This window comes from Macrobrachium nipponense, chromosome 45 (assembly GCF_015104395.2).
Source record: "Macrobrachium nipponense isolate FS-2020 chromosome 45, ASM1510439v2, whole genome shotgun sequence".
Taxonomy (NCBI): Eukaryota; Metazoa; Arthropoda; class Malacostraca; order Decapoda; family Palaemonidae; genus Macrobrachium; species Macrobrachium nipponense.
Window position 1 is genome coordinate 28956783 of NC_061105.1, and position 19083 is coordinate 28975865.

The 19083-nt window shown below is 39.9% G+C and overlaps 1 protein-coding gene across 12 annotated transcripts in view; it reads right to left on the reverse strand.

Moving 5' to 3' along the window:
- The window catches only part of LOC135214459 (aftiphilin-like), a 169821-nt gene that overhangs the window by 106535 nt on the left and 44203 nt on the right, over positions 1 to 19083 (reverse strand). For all 12 annotated transcript variants that reach the window (XM_064248788.1, XM_064248784.1, XM_064248792.1 and 9 more), the window contains exon 3: positions 11159 to 12942. In XM_064248788.1, the coding sequence (XP_064104858.1) occupies positions 11159 to 12942 (1784 nt within the window). The remainder of the gene's footprint in view (positions 1 to 11158; positions 12943 to 19083) is intronic.

Sequence of the window (19083 nt, forward strand, 5' to 3'; positions counted from 1 at the left end):
GATTTGGCTAAGGTGTTTGGGTAAGTAAATGCAAAAGGGTTAAATTTTCCGAGGGTCTGAGTCACTGTCTTAATCCTGTCCAGGTGAGGAATTTTTATTTTATTGTTGGGTGTCTCTTTGGTGTTGTTTTGAGGGGGTCGGTAGAAAATTACGTTTAAAGACTAAAGTTGCTTACGAATTAGTTCGGATTTACAGGAAAATCACTTCCCCAGAGATTAATACAACACAAACGGTCAGTTAGGTATGGACAACAGAACTCTGCTATTTTCAACCATATAAATGAACATAACCATAGAGTAAACTGGAATTTGTCATGTATAATTTATAGCAGCAACTGCTGGTACAAGAGTCAAATGATGGAATCGGCCTTAATAAAAGAGAGGCAGGTAATGAACATCTCAAAAGGAGCATGGGATTCAGATGTGATCAACATGGTTTTCATTCAACCAACGCTTAAGAAGATTAAAGGAAGACTATCAGCGGGGGTGACCTAAATAGGCCTACCTGTGGATGGATCTCTTGGTATAAATACCACCTTTTCTGTAAACTTTTCTCACTCAAATACCTGAAGAGAGAGACAGCACTCTGAAATATAGTACTTTTCTCTCTATATTTTGGTGTTTTTATGGGCTCCTTTTATTAGATGGAATTCTGTTGTAACAGAACATTTTTGTTTTACCAGTCATATCTATATATATATATATATATATATATATATATATATATATATATATATATATATATATATATATATATACAGGCAGCGCCATTTGTATTGAGAATTTTTGGAATTCTCAATCATTTTGTTATTTTTTGGACCCGTATCATATTTCTCGCAAAAAATCGGCCGGTACAAAATGACGGATTGGCACATTTTACTTACCCACCCATGCACTACTGGTGACAATTTCAAAGAGTTAGTACCCAATTGTCAGCCATAAGGAGTGCATTTCTTTTGACGGCGGTCCACATATTCGTTTTTTTGTGCTTTGTGTGCAGTGAGTAGTTTGGCGTTTTCCCTCCACGCCCTTAGAGTGATGTCTGGTAAAAATACCAGCCATGATAATATTGAGAGAGTTGTTGAACTACATAAAGTTGGTAAAAGAAACCGAGAAATTGCCAAAATTACTGGTTTTAATGAGAAGACAGTGTCGCAACTACTCCAAAAATGGCGTCAGGCTGGATCTGGTGATAACGTTCCCGAACACAAACACGGCAAGGGTAGGTCTTTGAAGATTCCTACGAAGACTTTAAGGCTTTTAAGGCATCAGTTGGACCTTAATCCTTCAATTACTGCAAAGGAATTGAAAGAAAAGTACCCTAAGCTCCTTAGAAATGTGTCTGTAAGGACAATTCAGCGCAACATCCAGAAGCGTCTAGAATATTCCAAGGTGAAAGCGCGAGTCAAGCCCCTCATGACTGCTAAGCAACATCGCCATCAAGTTCAATTTGCCAAGGACCATAAGGACTGGGACCTTGTACAGTGGCATAAGGTCCTTTGGACTGATGAAGCAACGTTCTGCGTCAGTGAGAACAAGGGCATGAAGGTTTGGAAGTCACGCACTTCGTCAGCGTGTGACCCACAGCTGACAGTGACCAGCGTTAAGCATCCGCCCTACCTCATGGTGTGGGGCTCCTTTGGCTAGAGTGGACTAGGGAATCTTGTCATGCTTCCTAGATGCCAAATGCTTAATTCTGAGCGTTATATTAAGCTGCTAAAGGACAATTTAGGAGTCTTTCGCCAAAACCGGCTGTGAGATCCTTCAGCAGGACGGCGCCCCTTGCCACACTTCAAGGGCATCCAAAAGGTGGCTCTCTGACAACGAGGTTGAATTTATGCATGACTGGCCTGGCCAATCACCTGATCTGTCCCCCACAGAAAACCTTTAGGGAATCTTGAAACGCCGCCTTCGTAAGGATGATATGTCGACAATCACCAAGGTTGAGATTGCAATAAGGAAGGTCTGGGGGGAAATACACCCATACCCACTGTCAGAACTTGGCTGATAGTCTTCCACAGCAACTCCAAAAGGTCATAAAGTCCAAGGACCTTCCCCCATCAGGAAGTAGCAATGATGGCATAAGTGTTAAAAGTATTTTTTTTTTTTTTTATTTTTATAAATTAAATTTATTTTTTCTGCAAGCTAATTTCTCTTTTCTCAGTACAAATGGCGCTGACTGTATATATATATATATATATCTATATATATATCTATATATATCTATATATCATATATATATATATATATATATATATATATATATATATATATATATATATATATATATACACACACGTAATGGTGCCTGTTAGGTTTCACATTGGCACCATAATTCTATTACGTATTGGTAATGATAACAGGATATCAGAACATTACGACGCCAAAAATCACTGATAACCAAGGACTGCCTATAGATAAGGCAGTCTCCGGTTATTGGCAGACTGTTAATGGAGACCCGGTTTGGCAATTTGTCCTACAAGCCAAGTTACAGATATGGGTGCCATAAGATGCCAATAATAGAGTTATGGCACCATAGCTTACCTTAAGAAGGTGCCATTAACCGATTAACGGTACCATTAACCTGTTAAGGGGGCAGGCCAGCTAATGCCATTCTTTAAGGACAGGACTTTGATGATATTCATACCACTTAATAAGGTGACTTGGGACATCTCCAAACCGCAAATGATTTTCGCCTCTGACCTTCGGTTTTGTGACGCCAGGGTCATTTGTCCCGAAAATAACCATTTTTCAAATTCTATCTCCTCCCTTGATATTTAATATTAAGACCTGGTATTACTACCATATATAGACCTGATTTAGACCTCCAATCAAATGAAGAGTTTTTTTTTTTAAAGTCATTTTTTGGCTAGATATGAATTTTTCATTATGGTAAAAAAAATAAACCCTAAAAAATTATGAAAACAAAATTTATATATATATAAAAAAAAAAAAAAAAAAAAAAACGACGAAACAAAAATTGGAAAAAAGGGCTTTATTTGATTGTTCTATAATGACTTTCTGAGATACATACCAAATTCCATTGTTATAGCTTTAAAACTAAGTGAGAAGATAGATTTTGAAGGTCAATAACTATAGTTTTGAGATACGGGCGTTTCAAAGTTTTTCTTCGTATTTTTATAACGCAAATGTTAATAAATAATGATTATTATGAATGTATAATTCTTTTTTGTGTATTAATAAACCAAAACTATTTTATTTATCACAATTTAATCATAAATAATGATCCCTTTGCTCATATATCGTAGCTTGGGGCACTGCGTCAGGCAAGACAGGGCACTCCTTCCTACGCAACTCTCTCTCTCTCCTTCACTAACTCTGCTTATTACAGCAAATTTTCTTCTTCTGTATGTTAGCTAGATGTTTTCCTTGTAGTTTCCGTTTTGGCATGATGAAATTCTTGCCGAAACAAAGATAAGCAAACATAAATGCAAGAGAATGTCAAGAGGTGAAATTCGAAGTTGTACTCTCTTTTTACAAAGACAATGTTAATAAATCATGATTATTAAGAATTTCATATTCCTCTTTGGGTATTAATAAACCAAAACTATGTTATTTATCATAAATTAAGATCCCTTTGCTCAAAGATCGTAGCCTGGGGGACAGTGTGACATGTGCTTCAGGCAAGACGGGGGCGTTTACTTACTACGCAACACTCCCTCTCTCTCTTCACTAACTACGCTAATATCGCATATATTATGATATTCTGTAATCATATTAGAGCGAATTTTCTTAGTCTTTATGTTAGCGAGATGTTTTCCTTGTCTTTTCCTCAGTGGCATGATGAAATTCTTGCCGAAACAGATAAACACATGTAAAAGCAAGCGAATGTCAGAGAAGAAACTCGAACATGTAAACTACTTGAAGTCTGTGCTCGCACTGAATCATGGGATACTCTCATACTCCCCTCCGCGGCTCACGGAATCACTACAGATGCCATTTCTCACAATTTCCTTGACAATAATTATCAAAATTTACGATAACAGAAAAAATATTGCATTTTCTTGTACGGATGAATGTTTTAGGCTTATTGAGTTATTTTACTAATTACCCTGTAACTACGAAAGTAAGAGGAATTTTGACAAAATATTTCGTATACGTATTCTCAATTGCCATATGAAGCTCCAGAATTTTTTCATGACTTTGCATTTTTTGCCCTATACCCCCATATATAAGGGTTCCAGCCGGCGCCCTTAACAGCGCCATAAGCCCAATATATCCAATTTTTGGTTAATGGCGGTTTTCACTCATCAGCAGCACCCTGCCAAAAACAAAACCCCGGCCAATAACTTGTAATAGTAATAGGCCTATGTCTAAAAAGTTCACACATGTGAAGAAGATAAAAATGATGTTATTATGATATAACAAAGTTTCATGTATACTTACCTGGCAGGTATATATATAGCTATATTCTCTGTTCGCACTGGCAGAATTTTCAAAACTCGCGGCAACCGCTAGATCACTGGTAGTTCAGGTGATCGCCAACCCCGCTCCCGTGGCGCGTGGGCTCGGAATCATTCCCATTTCGTCAGATTTTTCTCTGAACCCTGTCTCCTGAGGGGAGGTGGGTGGGAATTTAATTATATATACCTGCCAGGTAAGTATACATGAAACTTTGTTATATCATAATAACATCATTTTCATGTATGACACTTACCTGGCAGGTATATATATAGCTGATTGACACATTTGGAGGTGGGTCAAAGACAGCAACATTGTAAGAGTTTTAAAAATTTAAAATTTAAAATACTCTTAGATTCCTTACCTGCTAAGGTAGCTGACTTCAGCATTCCTGCCTCTTAGCCTGCTAAACCTTAGTAGCTTCCAACTAGGACGTGACCTATTAGTTGATGAAGCTAAATACAAAGGGTCTGACAACTGGACGGGACCAATTTGTGACAGGAAACCCTAGCCCTCTCTTACCACGGGCATTCATGCTAGGATAAGTTTAGACCACCTGAACCACACAAAACAAAAACCGTAACCTAACACACTACACTTCACAGACTGAAGAGGAAATCACCCTCTCAGGCAACCGTAAAAACAACACCACTTCATTAAAATACCTAGCATGTTAGTAAGTTATGGGGTGGAAAATCCTTTGCCCAATACTGCTCCTGAGGATACATATGGACCCAACGTTTGACAATTGTCAAACGTTGTTTTGACGTTTCTAAGGTAATGACTTGCAAACACTGAATTAGTCCTCCAAAAACGTCGTTTCAATGATATCTTTGAGGGCCATATTCTTTTTTTTTTAAAAGCCAACGAAGTAGCTACTGCTCTCACTTCGTGCGCCTTAAACCTTAAGGATGCCGAAATTTTCTTCTTGGCATAACATATGAGATTCTTTTAATTAGTTTTTTTTTCCCTAAGGAAAAAGGCAATAGCATTTTTGGTCATTGCTCTGCTAGGATCCTTCACAGAGCACCACAGTGATTCTGAAGTTCCTCTAATCTTACTGGTTTTCTCCAAATAATAGCGCAATGCCCTTACTGGACAAAGAACTCTCTCTTGTTCCTGTCCTACTAGATCTGAAACGACCCATAATTTCCAAACGACCTTGGCCATGGATGAGCTGGATTCTCGTTCTTGGCCAAGAACCCCTCCTGAAATGAGCAAACGCTTTGTCATGTTTCCAACCAATATGTTTGCTATTGCTTGCAGCTCACTCACCCTTTTAGCTGTGGCCAAGGCCACCAAAAAGATGGTCTTTTTTGAGATATCTCTCAACGAAGCTTGATCCATCGGTTCGAACTTACTAGTTCCTTAAAAATTTGCAGGACCACATCGAGATTCCAGGAAGGCGTTCTGTATTGGGGCTCCTTCCTTGTTGCAAAGGACCTTATGAGGTCTCTCAGATCTAGATTATTTGTAATATCTAGACCTCTATGTCTAAATACTGAAGCCACATACTCCGATACCCTTTAATCGTCTGAGTTGACAATTTATTTCCTTCTTTAAGTATAAAAGGAAGTCGGCAATTTGTGGGTCACAGAGGTACTGGATGAAGAAATCTTCCGACTCTTGCACCATTTGCGAAAGATTTCCCACTTCGCCTGGTAAAACAACCTTAATAGTAGAGGGCTCTTTCTAGCTCCGGCCACCGCTCTGGCCGCCTCTCTAGAAAACCCCCTCGCTCTGACAAGTCTTTCGATAGTCTGAACGCAGTCAGACCCAGAGCGAGGGTGTTCTTGTGGTACCTGTTGAAGTGAGGCTGTTTGAGTAGATCTACTCTTGCTGGAAGTGTCCTTGGTACATCTATTGTCCATTTCCAGTACCTCTGTGAACCAATCTCGGGCGGGCCCGGCCAGTATGGAGCTATGAGAGTCATTCTTGTCCCTTGACTCTCCCTGAATTTCTTCAAAACCTTTCCTAATATCTTGAACGGGGGAAAGGCGTAGACGTCTAGCCCCGTCCAATCTAGAAGAAAGGCGTCTACTGCGACTGCTTGACGGTCTGGGACTGGAGAGCAATAAGTCGTCAATCTCTTTGTCATTGCTGTCGCAAACAAGTCCACCACTGGGCGACCCCATAATTTCCACAGACTCTGGCATACTTCTAAATGAAGAGTCCAATTCTGTTGATAGAAGTTGACCTTCCCCTGCTCAAACAGGTCCGCTCTCACATTCTTCTCCCTTCCCCTTGAATGAATCTGGTGAGAAGGGTTACGTTTTCCTTCTCTGCCCAAAGAAGGATCTCCTCTGCCAACTTGCAAAGAGAGATTGAATGTGTCCCTCCTTGTTTGCGGATGTACGCCAGAGCTGTGGTATTGTCCGCGTTGACTTGTACCACCTTGTTGCGAATCACCGTGTTGAACTCTTTCAAAGCCAAGAAAATCGCCATCAGTTCCTTCCTGTTTATATGCCAAGCCGCTTCCTCCTTGCTCCAACGACCTGAAACTTCTTGAAGTCCGAGAGTCGCTCCCCAGCCTGCGTCCGACGGCGTCTGAGAACAATACATGGTCTGGGTCTTTTGCTGGAGAGACGCTCTTCGTAACTTCCCCGGAGTTAGCCACCACCGCAATTCCTCTTTGATCTTGCGAGGAATTCGAAACAGGAAGGAATCTTGGTTGCGATTTTCTTGGCCATACTTGGTTCAAAATATTTGTAGGGGTCTCGCTGTGAAGCCTTCCTAGCGAGAACCGTTCCAGGGACGAGAGTGTCCCCAGTAAGCTCATCCACTCTCGGTGCTGAACATTGTTCTTTCTCTAGAAAGGCTTGCCACTTTCCGGATGCACTGCTCTTGTCTGTTGGGAGACGGAAAAAGCCCGAAAAGTCACTGAGGAGATCAGAATCCCCAAATAAACTAGCTCCTGACTTGGGGTCATATTCGACTTTTCTAAGTTCACCATCAACCCTAACTCTTTCGTTATGTTAACGTCATTTCTAAGTCCTCCAGACATTGCTTTCTTGAATGGGCTCTTTATGAGCCAATCGTCTAGGTATAAAGACACTCTTCCTAGAATGTGTAGCCACTTCGCCACGCTCGCCCATCACTCTTGTAAAAACTTGTGGGGCTGTGCACAGTCCAAAGCAGAGGGCTTCTTTGAACTGAAAGACCCTGTTCTGGATCACAAATCTCAGGTACTTCCTGGATCCTGCATGAATTGGGATATGAAAATATGCGTCTTGAAGGTCCAGGGTGACCATCCAGTCCCACTGGACGTACCGCTGCCAGTACTGAATCGGTCGTCTCCATCGTAAATTTTGTTTTCTCCACAAATAAATTGAGTTGACTTACGTCCAGTGCTGGTCTCCATACCCCCAGAGGATTTCGCTACTAAAAAACAGCCGGTTGTAAAATCCCGGAGATAAGTGATCCGAACAGGTTCTATTGCTCCTTTCTTGAGCATAGAAAGAACTTGTTCTTGTAGTGCTTCTTGTTTCCTGGATCGCTGTAGTGAGCTCCAAGCTCTCTTGGCGATGTCGCAAGAGGTGGTCTCTTCAGAAAAGGGATCTTGTAACCTTCTTTGGCTACCTTGACGACCCCAAAGGATCTGCTCCCTTTTCTTGCCAAATCTCCCAAAACTTCTGGAGTCTGGCACCTACTGATGTCTGAAGGACTTGTTGTTCATTGTTTAGTACTGGGTTTCGAACCCCTCTTGGACGGAGCTCTTCTTGCTCTGAAGGCAGGACGAGAAAAGGACTTGCCTCGAAAGGGCTGACTAGTTTGCCTTGATTCCTTAGGGGTCTTCTTAACCACCTTGTTGGGTAAAAATTTCCTTACCGAGGAAGTTAACAGATCCTGCGTCGCCTTCTGAGTTAGGGAAAGTGAAATATCCTTGATAATATCCGCAGGAAACAATTGATCCGAAAGTGGGGAATAAACCAATTCGGATTTCTGGGCGTTAGAAACGCCCTTAGCAGCAAAAGAGCATAGGAGTGACCTTTTCTTTAAAACTCCTGCGGTGAAAAGAGATGCTAATTCATTCGCGCCATCCCTTAAGGCTTTGTCCATGCAGGACATAATACTGCTTGGGAGTTGAGAAGCCGTTGATTCATTATCTTCCACTGTTCGTCCCAGAGCCCCCAAGGACCAATCCAGAAAATTAAAAACCTCGAAGGTCCGAAAAATCCCTTTCAAGAGATGATCTAATTCTGATGGAGACCACCACACTTTAGCCGAATTCAAAGCATGTCTGCGGGAACTGTCAACAATGTTGGAAAAATCCCCCTGGGAGGAGGCAGGAACTCCCAGGCCGAGATTTTCCCCTGTCGCATACCAAATTCCGGACTTCGATGCCAATTTGGCAGGAGGGAGAGAACACAGTCTTGCCCGCTTCCCTCTTCTCCTTCAACCAGTATCAATTCTTTGAAGAGCCTTCTTAGCCGTAATCGAAAACTTCATCTTCAAAAACGAGGGACTTCTTCGGAGTTTTATTCTTGGAGAATTGAGAAAGGGGTGATGTCGGAGCTGCAGGCTGAAAATCCCCTTCAAAAAGTGAAAGAAGGCAATTCGTCAATTTCTTATAGTCTGAAGAAGGTGCTTCACCTTCTTTTTCTTCCTCAGATTCTAAGTCTTCTATTTCCTCTTCTGCCGAAGACACATCCTGTAAACCCAGGTCTTGCTGCAGAAAATCTTCTCCAACCTCGCGGGAAGAAACCGGCTCCTGCCGACAGATGCTGTCCCTGCCGTCCTTCTGAAGATCCGTAGGTTTTGCGTCCATGGCGTCCTGATTTCCGCGGAAGCTTGGCTCCTCTGCGTCCTGCTCCGACTTGCGTCCTGTTCTTCATGTTCTCGTAACTTGCGTCCTGCGTCCTGCTCCCGTAACTTGCGTACTACCCGAGACTCCGAAGTATGACGAGAAGGAGGCAAACCATCATGCGTCCTCTTAGACGACTTGACTGGGAGAGATGCGTCCTTACGCCTCGTAGGAGGATGTTCCGATGTTCCCCACGATTTAACTAAATCGGCTAACCTTCCTTGCATCTCTTCAAGGAAGTTCCTAGTCTCTGCTTCCTGGCGGGAATTCTGAGCAAGCGGAGAACGAAGACGAGACGGATCATCAAAACGAGAAACTCGATCTTGAGTTCTACGATAAGGAGAAGATATCGGAGAGACTGCTCCGTATTCAGAAGGAGGGCTCCTATCCAGAGAACCGTCGTACACATGAGGTCTTGCGTCTTGTCTTGACTTAAAGGATCTCCTCCTTTTAATCGGAACCACCTCTTCCTCATCACTAGAAGAGAAAATCTCGGGACTACTCCACCGTTCTTGAGGGTAACGCTCATCTTGAGAAGACGTAGGTCTATGCGTCCTCTTCAGAGGACGCGAAACTTCCGCATAACGTCCATACCTGCCTGACGCAGCACTATCTGTAGAGGAAAAACACTTCCCAGTGTCGCCTTTTCTATGGCGCACTGCTGCAGCCTGGGACGCAACAGGACTGCCTGAAGGGACGACTGATCGTAAGGGAACCCCTCTCGCCTCCCTTCGACTGTCGACATGCCTTCTCCCTTGGGTCTGGGAGCTTGGCAGAGGCCTAGGTCTAGGAGCACGAGTGAGACGATCAGCCGCCCCCCTCCACTACACTGACACTTTCAATCGTACCCACTTTGTCTGTAAGACGCTGAATCTGATCGCCCATTGACGCAAGGGCGGCAAACACTTTCACAATATTAGTATCCTCAGAAACAGCAGCGGGGCACAGGAGAAGACCTGAGGAGAAGGATTAACAACTTCTACTTGGGAAGAAGGGGGAGATAACAGAAGTATTCAAGGCCTTACTAGAAGAACCTGAACCTCTCACTCCGAGACACCGATCTTTTCTTACTCTATCCTTTTCAAGTCTCTCAACATATTTGGTGAAAGTCTTCCACTCCTTCTCATTTAAACTTTCACACTCCATTACATCTATTATCCCAGTACACAAAAACCTCTCTACACTTCTTCACATCACTGTGTGAGGTCTACCGAAGCTTTCGGCAGTCTCACCTTGCACCCTTCTTTCATACACACTCGAAATACTATACCAGAATCAGACATTATTAATAACTTCCAATCGCGATTGCCAATCCAACTTTCCAATACGATACCCAAAAAAGAAAACCATCCAAGTACAGCGAAAGTCAGCTACGAGTTTCGAATTCTAGCAGGGAACCAACAACGATGTTGCCGGTTCAGTGGCAGAAAAAAATCAATGACGAAAATGGGAATGATTCCGAGCACCAGCGCCACTGGAGCGGGGGGTGGCGATCACCTGAAACTACCAGTGATCTAGCGGTTGCCGCGAGTTTTGAAAATTCTGCCAGTGCGAACAGAGAATATAGCTATATATATACCTGCCAGGTAAGTGTCATACATGAAAATAAAGATTGTGGTAGCCTTTGGAGATGAAAATATTAAAACAATATGAAAAAATGATGACCTCAGAATTAATACAGTAACATCCTTTAATCAACAATATCAGAAAAACCTGTTTAAGGGAAATTTCATGCAATTTCTCTGATGCACCAGTAGTGTCTGAGTTGTTTCAAGTGCTTACAGCAGAGATGCTAAATAGCGCCAATAAGCTGTTGTCCGGAAAGTTTTGAAGTATATTGCAAAATATTTTTGGAGTGATTGTACATATACCCATAATGAACTGTAAATAAATATATCTCCAAAACAATTGAAAATAGAGCAATATCTCTTACCTTTCTTAAAACTGGATTATCCTTAGCTGATGTAGAAGTCGCATGTTCATGCCATGGCACTCTGAAATCTGATTGGTTTTCCACATTCTGCTGACTAGTAAAATCACCAAACTCATCTTCATCATCTTGAAGAGCATTTTCATTTGTCACTCCCTTCTCAAATACCTGACCCTCTGAAGATGCAAATTTCCCAAAACTGTTTCCAGGTTCAACCTGTGCAAAATCCCCAAACTCGTCTGTATTTTCATCTTCTACCACAGGTGTACCAAATTCTCCAAACTCTTGATCATCATCTTCATTAAGTACTTGTGTGGTTGTATGTGTTCCATCATAGAAATCCCCAAAGTCATCGTCTGCATCTACAGACTCGTTCAATCCAAACTTACCACTCCTCACCTTTTCCCGAAGATCACCAAAGTCCAAGTCATCATCGTCATCATCACCAGCAGCATCATCATTTTTAGCCTTATCAAAATCTCTAAATTCCCAATCACACTCGAATTCATCACCGTTAGTATCCTTTAAAGTAAGGGAAGCTTTTCCACTATCTTCATCTTTCTTTACATCATCACTTTCACTGAATTCTGTTCTAACATTGTCCTTCTTGCTACTGGGACAGGCACTTACTTCATTTAGCTTAGTTTTTGAAATATTCTCAGACTCAGGTTCAAGTGAGTAATTATCGCTATTATCTACAATGCTTAGATTTTGTGCTAAACAAGATTCACGATTACTACGTCCCAACGACCCTTGATTACATTCTTCTTCTACTACCCCAGGAAGACTGCATTCTGAAGATGTACCCCTATCTGTAAGTGGCCCCGAGGAAGCAAGATTATGGAGAGAATCATCTTTTTCCAAATCACTATAACTACCTTCATTATATACAGAAGTTACATCAGCTTTATTCAAATTACACTCCTTAGTGTCACTACTAGCATTATTACAACCCTCAAAACTTGTAGTTCTGTCAATTATTTCACTATAACTATCTAGTACACTTTTCACTTCACTGGAATCATGAGGATCACTTTTACCTTGAGTAGTAAGTGATTCACAAACTTTCCCTGAGGGAGTTTCATGAACTATCACTGGGCTCTCAGAGCATGGAAGCCCTTCATCACATGTTACATCTGGATTATGATCACTTTCATCCGGAATGTGAGGTCTATCATCTTCTAAATTGTTTTTAGGAAGTGTTGTACATTCTTTAGCAGTATCTACTACAGGATATGAACTATCTTTGGAATTGTCAAATGTACATGTAGTAAAATCTCCAAAATCTTCATCATTATCATCCACAGGAGGAGGATTGGGTGATATCCTGGAGAACTCATCATCGACAACAATGTTGTCAACAACATGATCTAGGGGTGGTGGGGTTGCTATCATTGAAAAACTACAATCACTATGGTTAGGTGAACTATCCACTTTTGGCTCTAAATTAAATTTTTGACTAGAGTCTATGTCACTGGTTTTCCCTTCCTCTCTTGCTTTGCCATCAGCACTTACTGTGTCACCAGAAGTTGCACTGGAGGTAAAAAATGAGAAATCACCAAATTCATCACCATCATCATCAATTTCCAAGGAACCAGACACATCCCCATTGATATCCTTGGCATACAAGGTCACAGATTTTCCACTATTGGGAAGGTGGGGCAACCCTCCTGTAGTCAAAGTACCTTTAGTACCACTGGAGTCTCTTACAGATAAAGGTACATTCTTATCTCCTACACACGCAGTGGGATTATGTTCTGGTGTGGGCGGAAGCTTGTCAGACAAACCTGAAAGCAAGAATTATTGTTATAATTACAATATAACAGAATTTTCTTCATAATTCTTATATTTCACAAACACAACACAGAGATTTACAAATGCTTTATTTTCCTTTTCTCTACTTGTGCAAACACCTTTATATAATCAATGCTTTGTTATACCAAGTAAAAGACAGCTAGTGTAAATACTCTCATGCTGGCTCCTTCACTATCCAAATGATCATTTCTGAGGAGAGGAGGGAATTCAAAATGAATCAATGGTTCATATGAAATAAAAAAGTAAAAAAAATTAATTGGTTCAAATAAAGAATAAATTATCCACTCATTAACAGTAAACAACTATTCAGAATGGAAAACTGAGATTATCCACTTGTTAACAGTAAACAACTATTCAGAGTGGAAAACTGAAATTATCTACGCGTTTACAGTAAACAACTATTCAGAATCAGAAACTGAAATTATCCACTCATTAACAGTAAACAACTATTCAGAATAGAAAACTGCAGGCATGGTTATTCATATATTTAACAGATGCTCAAGCTCTAAAAGATTATGGACTTGGTTCTGATACATGGTGCATTAGTAGTCATACAAGATGATGCATCATAATTTACTACAAATTGCCAATTTCTTCAAGAAAATGCTTGTCTGCTTGTGAAGGCAAAAATAAATAAACAACTTAGCTTGTGGAAAAATCCAAGACCTGATATTGCAGAAACCTACCATCATGAACCAATTTATACGAGATAACCTCTGACAGAAGCAGACATCAAAACCGAAGAAGAGTATTCTAGTAAAGAAAGGGCAAATAAACTCAAACAGGTTGCACTAATCTTATCACTGCATTAAATATATGAGACCAAACATACTACAATACATAACTTTCATGCAGCATTTGCTGACACTTTCATTGGATGTTTCGCAAAAGTATGATGTGTAAAAAGTTAAAACCTAGAAGAGAAAAGCTTCAGATACATTTAACAGAGTTCCATTCACCTGAAGAGGAGGATGTGGTGGAAAATCTGTATTGGATCTGTTAATCAATAGTGTCTTTGTTTTACTGGAGTTCAGCCTCATACCCCACTGACTACACCATCTACTAATCCACTCTATATCACGATTGAGACTAACGGCAGCTTCATTTCTCATAAGTTGGAACTCTGCTAAACCCAAAAAGTGTCGCATCATTGGTATATTGAACAATCTAGTTTTCCAGGTCAACAACCAAATCACACAAAAAATAACAGAAGACCCAGCATGTTACCCCATGGAACTCTTGAATGCTAAGATTCCACCAACAGCATTAATAACACCTTATATCAAGAAATCAGACATTTGAATGAGGCAATCTATATATACTGATAGAATGACCCCCACACTCAGGTATTTAGCAACGGGGAGATCTTATGAGGACCTAAAGTTCAATGTAGCAATATCTCCTTAGAGGCTTGGGAATATCGGTGACCAGTGATGAAGTCACAGGAAAAAATTTTTGCAGAAAAAGTCACAATTTTGGCTGAAAAAAAGTCATAAGACATAAGGTCAGGGCATTATTTTGGTATGGTGACCGGCAGTAATAAGGTCACAGGGAAAAATTCACAATACGTACCTCTTGGGGGTCATTATCTTTATATTTACAGTCTTTTGTTTATTTTTTTACGGTATTCCCCAACAAACTTGTACCAAACACACATTTGCAAAGGTGGATACATGGATACATACCAAGTTAAAATTTACCCTTGGGTTCACTATGAAAGATTGTGATTTTTTCCTGTGACTTTTTTTTTTTCCTACAATATTTTTACCTGGATTCGGAATAGTATCATCCCGGAAAGCACTTCTAATGTTTATTTTCTTGGTGCAGTGTCGCATGTAGCATCTGGATATCTAACCTTTAGCTTGTTTATTAAAATATCGTAGGCAATATTTTCCCAGTTTCTGTCTGAATAACATTTGGATTCCATATTCCATAAGCATGTGATTTACATAAAGCAATCCAGTCAGTCCGAAGTGATTTACCAACCCATACTTCTACCAGAATAAGAGAATTTCCTAAGTATTGTGACCCAGATGACATTGAGTATTACCGAAATTATAAATACAGGTCTACGTCAAAGTAACCTCCATTCATTCACACGGATATGTATTTCAACCATAATACAACCATGTCTCATAATGAATGTGTTATTTATACCTCATTTTAAACAGGTCTCTACGAATTATCTGTGCAACAGTCTGTACCAATTTAAAACAACCACATACACGCACCGACGTCCAACGCTCCACCCACTTTTCTACAAAACTTAAGACAGTCTGAGCGTGAATGGGGTCCTTAGGAATGGATGCTTGATCATGTAGCTTACCTGTATCCAGCCCTAATCTAGCAGGTACTCAAACTGAGCTGCTGCCCAGCAGGAAGAGGAAGGATGAGAACCAGAAACTCTACCCATTACCTTTAGACTTAGGTTCACAGAATACTTCCTGTACGAAGGGACTTGGGTGACTACTACACATCCTGTTGAGTAGCCATCAAAAGTTCCAGACTTGTGGCAACATCCCTCAGGTAGAATAAGATAAAGGTAGTCTGATGATTCCAGACTCATGTTCCCATTACCAGTGACACTGAAAAGTTTGTCTGAAATGCCATGGATGGTCCTACATCCTTCACTTTGTGAGCTGCCACACAAACAATGGAGCTGTCACCCACTTTTGAGGAGTGGTAAGCTCGCTCCATAACTTCAGTGACCCAGAAAGAAAGGGTGTTCCTGCACAACATATTTAATGCTTGCTGGTATTAATAAAAGTTGCTGACCCTCTGGCCTTAGAGGTTGGATCCTACATAGATACTACCTTATGGCACACACTGGGTACAGAAGCACCTCATCCAGGTCACCACCAACAGAGTCCAGAAGGGAGGGATTTAGAAATTGTTGAATCTCTCAAGAAAGAATAATAGGGTTTGTTGAATCTCTCAAAAGAGAATAATAGGGTCTGAGTTTTAATAACAAAAAAAAAAAGGATGAATGAGGACATGAAGAGATCCCCAACCCTCCAAGTGGAGGATCATAGAGCACAAGCTATATAACTCTCTGATCAACTTCCAGGTTAAGCTAGCATAAAGACAGTCCCAAAGTCCAAGGCCTCCTCCAAGGGGTGGTACAACACCCGAATTGGGCTGCAAAGACCAAATCATATCCCAATCAAGAAGATGAAGTTCCTGAGAACAAGACTGCTTATGAACAAGAATACAGTCACCATCGTACTTATGAACATTCGTGTTATGAGCATTCAGTGATACGAACAAACAGGGACATAATTTAAAACTGTGTTCAAAGTGGTCCCCTTTGTTACCTATAAGTTTAAATTTTGTTGTGTGTGTCTATTCTGCTTTTAAGAATTTTTGCAAAGAACATAAGAACATGAGGAAGAAGAACCTGTTCCTTTAACCTCTTCCCAGACTATCCCATGTATTCTAATGATTAACTTTCATATATTCATATAATCATGAGAATACTTGTTCATACTTGTAAAATATTCCTACTTATTTCTATCTTCCCAATTTAACTCATTCTTTGATTAATTCCAATTTTCTATATTTCCCTTACCATAGGACACATTTACTGTATTATGTATTTTTGTCAATACAGTCAAACCTCGGTTTTGGTACACCTCTCTTTTCATACATTTTGGTTTTTGTAGACTTTTTTCTATGAAATTTTGTCTCAGTTATCATATATTTCCTCAGTTTTCATATACTCGGAAAAGTTCCATCCTGGGCCCAGCACAGTATCAGTGCCCAAACAAAGCATCCCATCTTCTTTCGTGACTCATTCTGCCTTTGTGTTCGTTGTTTTTGTGCTGTTTGTGCTTTTTTATGCGAGTGCAACAGGTAAATAAGCTATCATGGGGCCAAAAAAAATTACAAGTGCTAACCCTTGTGAAAAAGGTAAGAAACACTATAGAATTTAAGAAAGAACTCACAGCAAAGTGCTGGAGGAAGTTACATGCTGATCTCAGTCAGAAAATGCCTTCAACAAGCACTGCTGTTAGTGAATTTAAGGCCAGCAGAGACTGGTTTGAAAAACTCAGAAAACGAATGATCATACATAATGTGCCTACTTCAGGGATTAAGGACATGTTTGCAAAGTGGAATGATGTAAAAAAAATTTGTGGAGAATTATCATCCCAACAAGGAAGTTATAGTCCGTGTCTCAACATGTTTAATGACAATGCCGTGTTTAACTTTAGCCAAATTTTAAAGAAACACTGGAAACAAATGTGTCGACAGTTTTGTTGTGCAACAGAGCTTTTGTCTACATTCTTGTGACAAATGGTAATAGTATCTGATTTCCAACCTACTGGATAATATTTAGACAAAGGCAAGACCTTCAGTAATCATCAAAACGCTCTAAATGATGAAATAATACGGAGGCTTTTATTTGGAAATGACACTGATAGTATAGTAGACCTATTCTATCAACTAGTTCTAATAGTGAAAGCAGTGAATATGATGTTTATTATATCATAATTGTACACAAATCTACCGAAGATCATTTTTTACTTTAGTTTTTATTAGAGATGATCATGAATCTGAGGAAATGACAGAGGGGGAAGCAAATTTGTCAATCACCAAAGGTTGTGTAAGTCAACAAAGAAAATGTGATACAATTTTTGAATGGAAAACCATTAAAGATTCAGATCATGAAAAAACTGATGCGCTGAAACTTATATTGGAGGTAATAAATTCACATTATCTACAGAATGCCAAGTCTGTTTTTTTTTTTTTCAGACAAAATTTTTGGCCAAGAGCAAGCATTCAAGGTTTGTAATAAAGATTTTCAAACTGAGGAACAAAAATGGTCTTACTTTACTCCATGTTTTAAGAAGTATCATACTGAAATGAATCATAAGTAAATGCTATGTACATAATTCAGTCATCAGTAAAAGCTACACCAATCAGTATTTGAATACCTACATATTTGTATATTTTATCACTCTACTACTATATAATAACATTATATCAAAATGGTACAGTGTACATTGTGGCAGAATCAAAGCTTATATATATGGAACTCCATTTCGTAACATCAGGTTTTGTTTGTTTCAGTTTATTACTTTCAGGTTCTTTGTTCCATATATTTTGCCATTTATTTGCAATGATTGCTTTAATATATGCTACATAGTCACTAATAGGGATGTTTACATTTGTTCTCATCATGTGGACTGCTCCAGATATGAGGAGACTGGGACCCTACCAACTGATGGTATAGTGAATCAAAAGTGAGACTCAAAAGTTATCTGAATTTTTTATTTTGTTAATTAATTTTGTTTAAAAATTTGGTTTTGTTGTCCTTGATGTGTGTCAGTATTTCATTCCACTGCTAACTGTCAATTGGTTCTTCCCCACAGGTGTAGAAGCTTGCCCTGGTAAGCTTCCTATTCAAGAGCTATAAACTTGAAACTTAGACACCGAATATTTTGTCTAAATTTATATGGCATTAACCTGAGTCATTTAATTTTAAATATTATGGATGAAGGTTCTTGGGAAAGTAATGTTTGTATAAATATTATGCACCAGTGTTCCTTTTCGTTGATTATTGAAACTTCCTGAGTATTGTTTTCTTGTTTAATAAAGAGCTATTTTTATACAGAAGGATTTCACTTGTATAATAATACTCTCCTTGATTTAAAATAAGTCCTTGTTTCTTTATGTTTTTTTTGTTTAGAGAAAATAAATTACTTTTCCACTCTGGTTTTCATGGCGTAACACAGTAACAGACCATATTTTACCAAAACTACCGTTTATGATAATACCAAAAGTTCTGGGGGACTCTTGGGCAAGTTTAATCCTGAAACCTAACCCAGAATATTGGGGTGCTTCAAGCTGGTGCCCAGAAAACTGAAAACTGTGACAAGTATGCTGTGACCAGAAGAACCTGTAGGAACTAGGCAACAGCACTATACAGCATCTTGTTAATTCAATGGTACCTCTCCACATGAGGTTGGCAGAGAAGGTTGTGCTAAAGAGGAATTTCTCTCGGAACCGCTGACAGAAGAGACAGAATGTCTGGGCCACAAAGGAGCTACCAGGGTCATCCTGAGATTCCTGGAACCCACACTCTGCTGAAGACATGACGGATCAGGCAGAAC